This window comes from Cydia pomonella, chromosome 10 (genome assembly GCF_033807575.1).
Source record: "Cydia pomonella isolate Wapato2018A chromosome 10, ilCydPomo1, whole genome shotgun sequence".
Classification (NCBI taxonomy): domain Eukaryota; kingdom Metazoa; phylum Arthropoda; class Insecta; order Lepidoptera; family Tortricidae; genus Cydia; species Cydia pomonella.
In genome coordinates this window covers 15,544,914-15,559,495 of record NC_084712.1, presented here as the reverse complement: position 1 = coordinate 15,559,495, position 14,582 = coordinate 15,544,914, and the positions used below count along the sequence as shown (strand labels likewise).

General features: G+C 37.9%; 1 protein-coding gene across 1 annotated transcript in view; it reads right to left on the bottom strand.

Moving 5' to 3' along the window:
* Positions 1–4,884: 4,884 nt before the first annotated feature.
* Positions 4,885–14,582, bottom strand: part of LOC133522252 (poly(A)-specific ribonuclease PARN-like) — a 54,111-nt gene continuing 44,413 nt past the window's right edge. The window contains exons 12-14 of the mRNA XM_061857521.1: positions 10,116–10,144; positions 6,540–6,682; positions 4,885–5,123 (exon numbers count right to left, since the gene is read on the bottom strand). Of these exons, the coding sequence (XP_061713505.1) occupies positions 4,908–5,123; positions 6,540–6,682; positions 10,116–10,144 (388 nt within the window). The 3' untranslated portion in view covers positions 4,885–4,907. The remainder of the gene's footprint in view (positions 5,124–6,539; positions 6,683–10,115; positions 10,145–14,582) is intronic.

Here is a 14,582-nt window from a genome sequence, read left to right as displayed (position 1 = left end):
ATTATTTTCAAAAAACTACTAACCGTGAAACCACATTTACTCATTATTCATACGATTGATCATTTTCTTTTAGGTTCCTACTTCAGCTTTCACCTGTTTCTAAACTGTAAAGATTTAACGGACATCTTAGTTTATTAACGGCAGCTAATTAAAGCAATTTTGTATAGGTATGCCACGCACATACTAGGTTAATCTAGTTTAATGTACCTCCTTATTGACTGGAGCGCATCAAACCCAACAAGGGGCGGTCCATGTCGGCTAATTTTACGGCACCGAGCCAATAAAAGTCCACTCAATAACCCAGTTACAGCTTCCTTCATCAGCAATTATAATCGGCATTACATCGGCTACTTTAACGACGTCTCGTATTGTTCTAGATGCCTTAGGGCACCACGAGGGCCATTGCTCACCTGCCGAGCTCCGCGAAGATTAATGGTCGAGTGTGGCCGAGGATGCCCGAAGGCCCCCGAAGCTATCTGCGCCAGATTCGCGACTGCTAAATTAATTGCGCTCCAGTTGAAGTTATGGCCACATGGTAGAGTGTAGCTAGGTATTTGACTATGGTAGGAGTAAAAAGAGATAAGTACGAGCTTCTGGATGATACTAATTATTTGTAAGCTCGTTTGGTTTATGGTATATTTGGTTTAATTTATTATATCTGCTTCTGATTTGAGACTTGCTCACCTACATTGGTGAGCAATTCGACTCAAATGTAAAAACTTCACTTTCCTTTCCCGACAATCAAGAGCACTTCAGTATCAATAACGTACGTACGTACGATATATGTACATCACCTTATTGCATCTACCTATATTATAAAAAACTTAAAATATTCTGCTGTTAGGTACACAATTAAGCCAGAATTCTGCTGATAATGACTATACACGACACGAAAATTTATAAAAATAACCCATTTTATTTTAACAAAAAAAATAATAAACCCATCGTAGCGTCATCGACGTCATCGTAATACATTTTATAATGAAAGTGATCAGAGTACGTATGCGGCTGGACCAAGTAAAGACTTCAACGCGCTCATGACTCATGCCATACAAATTAAAATGGACGCGTCAATACTTAAGTGAATACTGTGTATATGTTTGTTGTCGATATTATTAACGAAATTTTTTTTTTCAGGTAATTAATAATCAAGATCACTACGTAGTAAGTATATTTTCCCTGGCAATGCAGCCGGCAGCAATTCGGCGAAAATATGGATAATATAGCAGGTGGAATTTAATCTTTATAGGTAATTATACATTTTTGGAAACATTAGAAAAAAGTACCTAATAATTTATGAGTCCGTTTTAAAAGGCTGTTTGGTTTACATTGTAACGTTTTTTTTTTTTTCAAGGATGCGAACCATACAAAATGTCTTAAACAGTCACAAAAGTGACAAACGTAGTATTTTATAATTAAAAGTACTCGTACTTCTGATTCTAATAACCAGGCAATTCGGAGTTTTCATAGCACGGTAAGGCTAAACTAAGCTACGGAGTCGATATTAACATTAAAATTATAGTCATAGTCATCACTTTTTTTACATCCCTTATCCTTAGGTCAACTACAGGTACCTATAGAAGCAAGACCCGCTCGCCGCGGCCAGGGTCTTAGCGGCCCGGTGCGTACCAACCGTACTGGCCTGCTAAGTCCCAAGCCGCGACCGGCTATGCTACGGACGAGAAACCTTGCCCAGACATCTATCACCCCTATTCATGTTTGATCACAAAATACTTACAATAACCTCTTGCGCCGAATGGTCGGCCTATGACAGTTTCTTCAAGTCTCTGTTTGGTTGGACTTATTTAAAAATTAATAAAAAATATGTTTTTATTACTTAAATGTTACATTTCTAAATAAATCAATGTGCTTAACTTCCAAAAAATGTTTGCAAGCATTTTATGTGACAGTTACAGTCCATATAAAAATGAACTTTTAGACGGAATTTCAATTGTAATTTAATATTGAAGAAAATCATCAAACGTATGTTTCTAATAAAGGTCTCGGATCAACTTACTAGAACTAGATGTACTTTTCTTTTTTTGTTCGCTCGTTCGCCATTTCGTTTCTTCTGTAAATTGTGTTTTTTTATGTGTCGACTTATAAACTAAGTGAGCATGCGCTATAAGGAATCACTAACATAAATCCAGCTGGTTTGCATTATGCGACGACTGTGATAGCTTTGTAGTTCATTCAGTTTTACGAACCAAATATGGATTTTTTACTTCAAGATATTTCTAAGGTAAACATCTGTCTGAGCAATTTTATTTTATTTATTAAATATCCATTCTGGGGCCGTAGCCAAAATGACAATAGTTTATCAACAAACGCCAATCGATAAGTAAAAACCGGCCAAGTGCGAGTCGGACTCGCGCACGAAGGATTCCGTATTTATAAAAACGACAAAAAAAATATGTTTGTTGTATGGGAGCTTAAATATTTATTTTATTCTGTTTATAGTATTTGTTGTTAAAGCGGCAACAGAAATACATCATCTGAAATTTTTCAACTGTTTAGTTATCACGGTTCATGAGATACAGACAGCCTGGTGACAGACGGACGGACGGACGGACGGACGGACAGCGAAGTCTCAGTAATAGGGTCCCGTTTGACCCTTTGGGTACGGAACCCTAAAAATGTCTCTGTCATGCGAGCGAAAAGGCACGTGACCATTTCCATACATTTAAGACGGGGCTAATGCCTACGATCAATGATGACGAAGATCGATGACTTTTGACAAAAGGTGTCGTTCAGAATGGCATGATGATGATGGTGATGGTGATGAGGAATGTGTGTCGGAGTGAACGTCATAATCGCGGCAGTAATGCGGCGGCGAACGTCCCTCTTTTTATCAAGGAAATTAACAGATATAACGGTGGCAACAACGCCGCAGCAGTAATGCAGCTGCAGTTGCATGCGCACGCCATCTAAATAATTTGCGCCAGTCGTGTATGCATTTCTGTCAAATATTAGCAATACACATGTATGTAGGTGGCTTGGAGCATTTCTTCAATCGCACAATGCGCGGCCTGCTCAAAGCGCTCAATCAGTACTAATGAAGATACTTGACATTGTATGGGACAATCCCCACTGTTCCGTCAACGTAGGAGGTCAACTGTTTGTATTCGAAATAATTATGTTACAGTTACTAATAAACAGGCTATAATGATCATCCTCTTAGAGTTGACTCCGTACTGTGACAGAGTTTGCTTTCCTGCTTTTCTCCATCCACTTCGCACTATTATGGACATCGTATTCAGCCACAGGCGATGTCATTCTTTAACGCTGCCTTTGTTTGCCCTTTCTGTTTGGAACAGGTTATAATGAATTTATCTCAGGAGTATCTAGAAACTCTTCAATACCGGTGCATATTTTGTATGGCTAATTGTTAAGCATTTACATAATATGTATGTATGTATATTATACAGTATCATTGTACGTTTCTTAAGTGTAAGGCCTGAGTGGACGCTCGAAGCGGAGCGTTCGGCAGGGCCTGCAGCGTGGCGTCGAGCTAGCAAGTGGTTTGAGCAGCGTGCACTAAGGCCGCTTCTATACGTTTGCATTTGTTCACACACGCCCCGCCCCGCTGCACGCCCAACTCGAACGTCCACTCAGGCCTTACACTTATACGTTTGCTGATAAAACTTCTATAATTATATACTCGTGCATTGTAAAATTATTATACTATTTTACTACTTATAAGTCTTTCACTTTTCTCAGGCGGTTGGAAAATAATTTGTACTGTGATTTTTTTGTAGAAAATTTCTGAATTTTGGAGCTAATGAATTTATATACCTACATATTAGATTTTTACGTACTTCATATAATACAAATCAGCTTAATTCAGTCAAGCCTTCAAGTAGTGCGTAAAGTATTGACGCTAAGCACAAATCATTTCGTACATTGATTCGCCCGTTTCTATCTCTATCAGTACCACACGCATGTAAGTACAATATATAAGAACTTTTGTATATGGTGTTATGTAGGTCCTACGTTAAGGGTCGCCGCATAGCTGGGGTTTCAAAGTGGCATGTGCCTCCCTAATGCAATGCCCTTGGAAATCCCAAACGTGCTGGCGACGCCGAGCCTCGCTGCAGGAATGGAAGACATCGCATTGTGCCTCTGAATGTATTATTTCCTGTACGAGTATATTGTGTGTATTTCCTAAAGCAGGCTTAGTACAATAATTCTGAACGGGCTCGCAACTTTCCCGTTTTATATAGCTAGGAGAAGTTCACCAATGACAGTCATGACTGTGTCGAGGCGTTATTTATAAACGCTTGTAAAGTCGAAAAAGTTTTTGATAATCGTTTGTTATGGTTGTTTGATAATCCGCCATTTTGAAATTTGTGTTTGTTAGTGAGGGACACTAACTTAAGGCATCCTCACTCATGGACTCGAGATTTGCTGACATACCTACCTACAGCATGGGTCTTATCATCTAATATGCTTATCTATTGTTATCTATATCTTGTGTATTTCCTAGGCAAGTAACCTACATGGACATTGAAAACGTGCTAGCGACGCCAAGATTCGTTTTCACTGTCTTAGACCTTAAACGTGATTGGAAAATTGTAATATTTTTGCTTACAGGACTTACAGGTGTATCTTGCGCGTGGAAAACCAGTACCATTGAACATTTTGCACAATTTCGTACTTTCACCAAGGATCTAACTAATCGAACTAATGCTGAAGCAACAGGTTTGATACAAATAGTCCGTATAATTATTTTAACATTGATTTTTTTTGCATCGAGAATTTTCAATTCCTATATATAATTTATTTATCTCTCGTCAAATGAAAGACAACCACTGTAATAAACCAGATAGAACTGAGTCTTTTTCCAATAAGTAAAGGCAGGAAAGTGTAATAAAATCCAAGAAATACAGACATTTAAACATTTATTCTTAATCCCAACTATCGCTCTCTTTGAACGCAGACACGCATTCCGTCTTAGCCCCTTCATCGAATCGTTCTATCACTTTCTTTTCTTGCTTCTTTGCCTTTTCGTTGTCCTTTCCTTGCTTTCCCTTCTTAGACTCACTGGAGTCCTTCTTGCCGTTGACTTCGGGCCTCTTTCGGGAGGGCTCGGGCTTCTTTGGCAGCGGCTCCGATTCGTCAACCTGTGAAAAACTACCACTTATAGCCAAAATTTTTGTATCTGAAAAAAACGAATCCACATTGACCGTCTCTAGTAAAAAATCTTGTTTCTCAATAAGAGAAGCAAAATAGGTAAGAACAATGTGGAGAAGACCGCCTCAGGTAATACCGTCTACAAGCTTCGTCGCTTCTAAATGTTGCTCTTGTACCTACATATAAACACACACACACACACACACACACACACACACACACACACACATAATATATGGTTCTATTTTCCTTTAAAATTCATTTGTAGTTTTACATGTATGTAAAATGTATAATTGTTGGTGCAATAAAGAATATTTACTTACTTACTTACTTACTTAATCCACTCAGAAAATCGGTAGAGCAGAAGGAGCGAAGCTCTTCCTTTCCGACTGTCTAAGCGAAATATATATATATAAATACGAGAGTTCTTGCTCTAAGACGCTCTTCCCAACCAAAAACTGTATATGCCGGTATTCGCCACATTAACCTTACTACTTTTATACTTCCCGCTCTGATTAATTGCTAGCAATCTCTCTATTATTCAATCCGCATTATGAAGTCTTTGATCGCTATTTTAAAATCACATGGTACAGTGAGCTGCGAAATTGCATGGAGAAATCATGATGCTACTCACCAGATCGGAGCTGGTTCTCTTTTATTTCGACGGATTTTATTTTGGTACGGTGTTTAATGTATTTGTGTTTTATTGGTTTTCTGTATTGCATCTTTAAGTTCAGTATTTCTTTTGTTTGTGTTGCTGTTGATGCCCCAAATAAACGAAAATAAATAAATAAAATATCAATGCCTTAAGATATACAGGGTGAAATGGTAACCACCGTTCATACTCTACATAATGACTTTATACTACGGTCATACTGAACAACTTTTACTATGGGACCAATGCTAAAATCGCGAAAAAAAATTTGGCTGTTTCCGGCTGATGTGTTGCCGCTGATTTCTATGAGACAGCCAAATTTTTTTCGCATCCCATAATAAAAGTTGTTCAGTATGACCTATAAAGACACTACGCAGAGTATGAGCGGTGGTTACAATTTCACCTTGTATATTGACGTGCGACTCACCTGAGTTTTGACGGTGGTGGTAACTCTCGTAAAGCTTATGGGCTAACTTTAATCAGTATTTCAACGTCACATAATATATTTTACAGTACATATGGGGCTACTTTATAGCACTAGTGCGAGAAGTAGCATATTATGTTACTGTGTCGAACATTTAAAGGGCCATATGTACTGTAAAACGTTGTACGATACATGTGCGAATAGGTAATTCGCAACTCGTGTCGATTTAAAACACTCCCTTCGGTCGTGTTTTAATTTATCGCCACTCGTTTCGAATTTCCTATTTTTCGCACTTGTATCGTAATGTACTATTTCCGTGGAACTCACCTGGAACACACCGGAGCTGGTCCTCTTCCTGTTGGGCGGTGGAGACGTCAGGCTGTTGCTGCGCGCACGCTCTTTCGTGGGTTCTTTAAGGCCCTTAACGGGAGACTTTGGAGGAGCGGGAGAAACGCTTGTTGTGCTAACGGCTAAAGAAACATAACAAAACCATTATTTATAACTTTTCAAATTCATAACTCATAACACATATTCGGAGCTTTACACGCTTTTATTTAGGCACCTCGGTATATTTAGGTATATTATTCGTAGCATCAACGTCACTCCATAGACAACCATAGAATTTTCTATAAGTACAATACAATTTTAGCGATCTTTATCGTATCGTACTCGTATGCGATCATTATCGCAAAAAAAAATCTCGGGTTATATTAAACAGTAGTTGTCTTAATTACACTAGACCTAGGTTCAAATGAGAAAGCCAAAGGTAAGCGGTAAGGAATTAGAGCTCCCACGCCAAGGAAATCGTCTTTATACCGCAACTTTATGGCCACTAAAAACGTACAATAAATGTTTGCTCTAATCATCACAATTCTATACTACTGTAAATCTTTAGTAATAGTCGTACTGTCTGGCTAACCAATGAGTTGAATAGGATTAAATTTCATGAGTTTGAGGTGCGTAATCTGAACATGGATATGCCAAAAAAAAAATTCCAATATATTGTTATATAAGTATAGGAATTAACTACAACAATCTGTCGCGAGGTATTTTCGTGGCGATTTAGATTCAATTTTTTGCGAACAAATGTCATGTATGTACCGTGTAACTATTATGTAGTGGCCTTAGTTAAAGTAAAACTAGCCAAAATTACTTCAAAATCAATGTGATCAAAACTTGAGAAACTGACAATTTTCGAAAACATGGTCCGTTGTGTTCTCGTCCATTAGAGGAACATACCTAAATATGAGGATGATAATTCATTGATTGACATTAGGAGCTTATATTTGTATATGGAGCCAGAATATGCAAAGTCATTATGGCATATTATATGATATTTTCGATGCATGTATACCTAGGAAAGCAAGACCTAATAAGCCAAGTAAGCGTTATCCAGTTTGGTTTACGTCTGATATTATTATGGGCCTTAAGAAGAAGGCTAAATTGCATAGGGATTGGAAACGTTCAGGAGACGAGTCTATATATACCACCTTTTCTAGGCTTAGGGCTAGTCTCAAACTTCGTATATCAAGTGCATACGATGACTACATTAATAACTTGCAAGTCAAGCTTGCGTCCAACCCTCAAGCGTTTTGGCAGCATATTGGAAACTTAAAAGCTAAAGGAGGGTTCGAGTCTCAAGTTACCTTCCAGGGGGCAGAGTTTGAGGGGACAGAGGCAGCCCAGGCCTTCGCAGATTTCTTTTCATCTGTCTTTTTGTCAAATGTTCCAAATCTTGACTTTGAACAAATTGTTCGCGAGGATTTGTCTTGTAATTCTAATTACGTTCACGTTAACCAAATATCTCCGCAAGACATAGAAGCCTCAATAAAACGATTAAAACCACGTAGCTCCCCTGGACCTGATAATGTCCCGGCCTATATTTTAAAAGGGTGTAAAGAGTGGCTTATACAACCTTTATGCCACATTTTGAACATATCATTGTGTACTGGAGTTTACCCGCATCAGTGGAAAGTCACACGAGTGAGACCTATTCCTAAAACTTGTAACTCAACTCGCGTGGAAGACTATCGACCTATAGCCATTCTTTCGTCGATTGCCAAGGTATTTGAGAGCATTGTAAATAGGCTCGTAGCTCCTCAAATTAAGCCCTTTCTTAGCGATTCCCAGCACGGTTTTAGGCCTCGGCGTTCAGTGGAGTCGAATCTTCTAACTTTGGTGGACTCGGTTTCCGATCATATGGACAAGGGTATACAAGTAGACGTGTTATACTTCGACTTCCAAAAAGCATTCGATCGCGTGGATAACGATGTGCTATTGAGCAAGTTGTGCGATATCGGTTTTTCCCCGCAACTACTCCGTTTCTTCGCTAGTTATCTCCGCGATAGGAGTCAATATGTGCAACATGGCTGCTTTATATCGAACACTTATCAGACTAGGTCTGGGGTCAGTCAGGGATCGGTACTGGGTCCTTTGCTCTTCGGTATAATGATTAATGACCTGGCATCCGTTCCGAGTTTCGCTAGATGCCTTCTTTATGCCGATGACTTGAAGTTGATCTATGGAGTACAAGGAATCTCAGATTGTGAATCTCTTCAAAAGGATCTTGACCAACTGCGCGAGTGGAGCGTAAAAAATAGACTATCCTTTAATGTCTCTAAATGTGCGGTTATAATTAGCAAGGCACGAAATCCACTTAACTACACATATATTTTGGGTTCAAACGCAATAGTTCGTGTTAGCTCCATCCGTGATCTCGGTGTCATTCTAGACTCTCGTCTCAATTTCCATGAGCACCTGAATGCATTGACCCGTAATTGTTACAAGAGGTTGGGATTTGTCATTCGAAATGCCAGGGATTTTACTGACTCAAGAACAATAAAACTGCTCTACAATGCCTTAGTGAGGAGTAAGCTTGAGACGGCCTCTGTCGTTTGGTGTCCCTACGAGACAACATATGTCTTACAACTGGAAAAAGTACAGAAAGTGTTCTTGCGCTTCCTATACAAAAAAATGTACGGGTATTACCCATTCCTTTATCCTACCAAGTTTTTGTTGGGAATGATGGGATTTAACTCCCTAGAGGTAAGACGCAGCTCAGCACTTCTCACTACAATCTGTAATATCTTACGCGGTGACTCTGACTGTGTCGAGTTAACAACACAAGTAGTGCGTCTGTTTGTCCCAACACCTTCTAGATTTGAGTTTCGGCCTCGTAATCGCTGTCTTTTATCTGTGCCGGGTTCCCGAACTGTGTCGCGCAGGAACGCTCCTTTTGTTCGAGCTTTACGCAGCTTGAATTCACTCCTCGCATCAGCGCCTGAATGTGATGTGTTTGCAAGTAGATGGATGTCAGTGCGTGATGAATGTCTGAGGTTCAGCGAGATGATGGATATTCGTCCCTCCTCTGTGTTATAAGTGTCACCTGTATTCTAATTAGTATTTTGATGTTTCATGTCAACTCTTTCCAATTATACATGTCTAGATTGTCTAGGTTCAATATGTAATTTCACAGTGCTTTAGTTTTAACTGTTATACTGTGTTAATTAAAATGAATAAATAAAATAAAATAAAAAATTATTTTGAGCTTACAGTGTTGTTCAAGTGCTGGGCAAACTCTTTCACCTTTTCTCCCAATCATGCAAAAAAAGACAACTCGATCAACTTCGATCAACACATGTCACGCGATTACCATGCAATAAATTGTTATATTTTCACAGATCAACGTCGTTTTCAACGTTCTGCAATGTCCGGCCATGTCCATATTTATCTGACCAATATCATTGTCTAATAACAATTCACTACCTATTCAGATCCTTGTCGATAACCCTTCCTGTCTAAAATACCCGTTAATTTTAACTGCTTACGATAATGATGGTCGTCTGTTCATCTTCGTAGGTAGAAATTGCTAAATTATTTAACCGTTAACTATTAAAATGGTACCTTGCCGAGGCCTGGGGGTGTCAGGAGTTCTGTAACAAAAGATAAGTTTAATATTAGGCAGGTATTTGTTACCTGTCTGTCAAGACTGTAAATGGCTAGAAAATAATTGTAAATATTATTATAAACATAGAAAATAATTGTAGATTAGGTACATACAATACAAATTTCCCCAAAAAAAGATATGTATTATATATAAATGTGATTAAACATGCGTAAGATTAATTCAGTTAATTTTCTAGCCTTCTCCTGAAATTTATAACTATTACAGCAGATAACTATTACCTATATAGTAATAAGTATTTGTTTTCTTTTTAATCTTCTTTAGGGTTCCGTACCTCGAAAGGAAAAACGGAACCCTATTTATATCAAATACTCAGGTATTTATATCAAAGCCAACGCAATCAAAAGACACAGCCGTTTATGCCGCAAATTTTCGACATTCGCAAGAGAATCACGTGAACTCAGTATCTAGAAATTTGGTACGAAGCAACGTCTTATAGCTAAGATAAAGGAAAAATAGCGAAAACCGTAAATTTTTAGTTACATCATATAATAATATATACCTACAGGTTTGTACGGAACTCTCGGTGCGCGAGTCCGACTCGCACTTGGCTGGTTTTTTTTATTTTCGGCAATCTTACAAAATTCTTAGTAGAAATACGTGACTTAGTCCCTGGTTAAAAGCATCCTAATTAATTTAAATCCACGTAGTCTCGACTAGAAAAATACCTTAGAGTAGTTCTGGGTATTTTTAAGACTGCAACCGGCTCGAGCACTTAGGAGCGTCGTTTATTTGGACACGAGATGTCTCTAATTGGGGACGATCTAGCTAATAGTCTCAGGCCATAGGATAAGTAATGGCGTAGACGCGCTAAAAAGGACATTGATTATACCTATATTTGGCTTGATGTGTGGATGTTTCCAATGTCATTGGGCACATAGGAAATTTACCCGTTAACCCGGAAATCATTTCCTGTAGTAAAAAGTAGTTGATTTGTTTTACGATTAACAATTTGCATGTAAATGATGCCGTAGACAGAAGCTAGTTTTATAACAATAGTGGTTTCGTGTGATTAGTTTTATAGATGCAAATGAAGTGACTTAACGTTGCCCATTGTAGACAAACGATACTTTTGAAAAATTTAAATTTGTGTCATATGTTTAAAATGCAGATGTCGCCTTCGGACGCTATCACAACGCTAACAACTGTGTAATTGGAAAAGTTCATATCTGATTGCATTATAAATATGTTTTTCAAAGTGAAAAGTTAGGGGAAGCTATACATACATACATGTTTCTTGCATTTGGTTAAGTTTTAATTCAAAACAATCGATGGATTGATTAACGTAACTAACGTATGCAATAAGACTTTAGTGAACATACGAATCGTACGATCACCGACAATTTGGACCTGCTCTTAGTCGCCGCGGATCCACCTGTCGCGGCGACATGCGCGCGCGGCGCCGCGGTCACGAGCCGCGCTAATTGTCACCGCCTGCGCAACCTGCCCGAGTATTCCCGGCGGCTGCGGGAGGAGGCGAGTCCAAAATTAAAGCGATATGATACCGTCTGTTGGCGTCAGATGCCTAACGCTCTATAGAACGTCCCATTTAATACAAAAACTTGCTGTCTTAAAGAAAGATAATGACATATTCAATGTAATTATTATAATTTCCTATACTGGTTTTCCTGACCCATCGCCTCGCACAGGTTCGGTAGACTAAAGAAATAACTTGCCCAAGTGGCCATCCTGCCCACGAAGCTCACGAAGCAAATCAGTTCGCTATGCTTATACCCGTAACCCATTAATTTGCACTGAATGCGATGACATAAAGTTTGCGAGAGCGTTTGACAGCCCGTGCCAGTTTTAATCAGGGCTGTACGGCAAAATTTAACATTAATTTCGTACTGTATAATTTTATTATTGGAATGCGAAAGTATAACGCCCGCCTGGCTTTGGGCCACATTAATCTACATGACAGTAGACATTTATGTCGAATACTATAAGATATTGGGCCCACGAAAGTTTACAAAAGATATGTGCTCTGAGGCATACCGAAGATGGTAATCGTTTATCGTCGAATTCCAATCGAAAACTACTTAATCAGATCATAAGTTCTGTCGCAAAAGTTGTTACTGATAAAAAAGTTTTAGGTACAGATCCCTTATTACCGATTCATATATGTTGCTTAAAGCTTATTTAATGCTGAATTACTTACGATATAATTTAACGTAATTTGCTGCCTCAGTTTTGCATAATTCTTTGTAATATTCGGAAAAAAGTTATAAAAAAACATGCAAAAAATACACGGCCTCTTCAAGGTGATTTTGTTCCCTATTTACATGGTTAAATCTTACATAAAACAAAATCTGGGTCTTTTATCTTGCTTTAGATATAGAGATCATACATATTGAAGTGCCAAAATTTCAAATGTACATGTTTTACCTAACCTACTCGTTGGATGGCAGTCAAAAATAAGCTAGTTACTGAAAAGTACCTAAGTTTGAAGGGTATTAACTGAAATACAGTTTTGTCGGAGAACTAAATGCTATGCTGGTAATAAAATAACGTTCTTGTAAAGAACATTTATACAAATAAACAATTGTACCTAACAGTTTTGAATGAATCATGGTTAGTTTCACTAGACTTAAAATTTAAAGTTTTAACTGTCGAATATGTGGAATCCTGTGATTTGTTTGTGTAATTTTTTTATATCCGAATCGAACACGCGTAGTAACACTGTGAGTGTAGTGTGCTTGGATAGACCAATAAGTGTGGACGCAACCAGTGGTAACGTTGAAAGCGAACGCAGCCGACGCGCACGAATGAGGGTAAGCCGAGCGCGGGCTACACAACTTTGACACCCACCCGCTATCTCCAGTTACCCATGAACAAGATACATGTAACTGCGTCTAAATATCAGGAGCTGAAAAACAATATAAAAGGTAATCACGGTCCATATCCCGGTTGATTTAAGTCGAATAATTGTACCCAATTGTACTATATTGTATATAGTATAATTTTTCACAGTATCACAGTGCAGCGGCGTCTTCGCGTCTAACGACAATCCCAAAGTAAACAAGTAGTAAATAAGGACGCGATCTAAATTTTAAACTAATTATATTACGTTTTGATCAGTATAAAATAAGCTTTCAAATCATAGGAAACTTTTTTTTTTTTTTTCATTTTATCAGTGAAGACCTTTGTGACAGAACTTACGACCTGACGTCTGACTAAGTACAAATGTATCGAGATGACCGATGTGAACGAAAAGTGACGTGATCATTTACATTCATTGATAAGGTTCGATTGGGGTTTTCTATAAATGCTGTTCATTTGATTAAGGGCCTAGTTTATTTGCTTTTTGTTCCCATTGCTCGCACTTTACACATAGCCAATAGGTAAGTAGTTAACACCGATATTTTAGTTGTATGTACCTAGAAGAGAGAATTTTCCCTTGTAGTTAATGTTATATTGTTGTGGTGGTAACTATGGGACATTATTTAACTAGTACCTAGAATTCATTTAAAGTTACCTAATTACACTAATTACCGTAAACCCACTTTTTGGGCTTTGGAACTTTTGTCATAAAATAGCAGATGTTTTAACCCTGTTTGTCCTCACGTTTCTATGACGTCATAATATGTAGGTGCACAATATGATACCTCGTTTTTTAGGGTTCCGTACAAAAAAGGTACAAAAGGAACCCTTACGGTGCGACTCTGTCCATCCGTCCGTCTGTCACATCGCTAAATATCTCGAGAACCACTTAAGCTATCGATTTTAAATTTGGAATAGTTACGAACAAGTGGGGTATCATTTGAAAGAGCTCAAATAGTACATTCCAAAACAATTTTTTTTTTCGTAGTGAAAAAAAATTGATTTATGAAGGAAAATGGAAAAAAAATACCATCCCCCCCTTTATTTCCGAAGTTTACCAAAGAAAAATTATGAAATTTTTATATACTTGCAATTTAACCAACTTTGAGATTATATTAAAGACACCTTTTTCAAATAAAAGATCATTCTTTTAAAACGGTTGAGATGATAGAGAGTTATCCTCACATATGTGAATTACATCGCGCAAATTAGCTATACACAACATTATAGTATAGGTACTTCTGATCAAAAGTCAATACTCAATATTTTATTGCAAATTCACAAAGTACTCGTACAGGTGGTAAACTTATAAGCTAGGTCTTTCTGAGTATTTCGCCTTTATAGTTAATTCAAAGTTTGTACGGAACCCTCGGTGCGCGAGTAAAACGAACTCTCATTTGACCGGTTTTTAGCATTAGAAAGAAAGAACTCCTGTTTTATATTAATAGTGGAATTATCTATACGTAGCATGGTCACTACTTATTCTTACTAATAATTTACTTTATCTACACACATATCATAAACCCTCTATGATGCTTTCAAAATCCGTAAATAATGACCAACATTACGATAAACTGTTTTGTTAC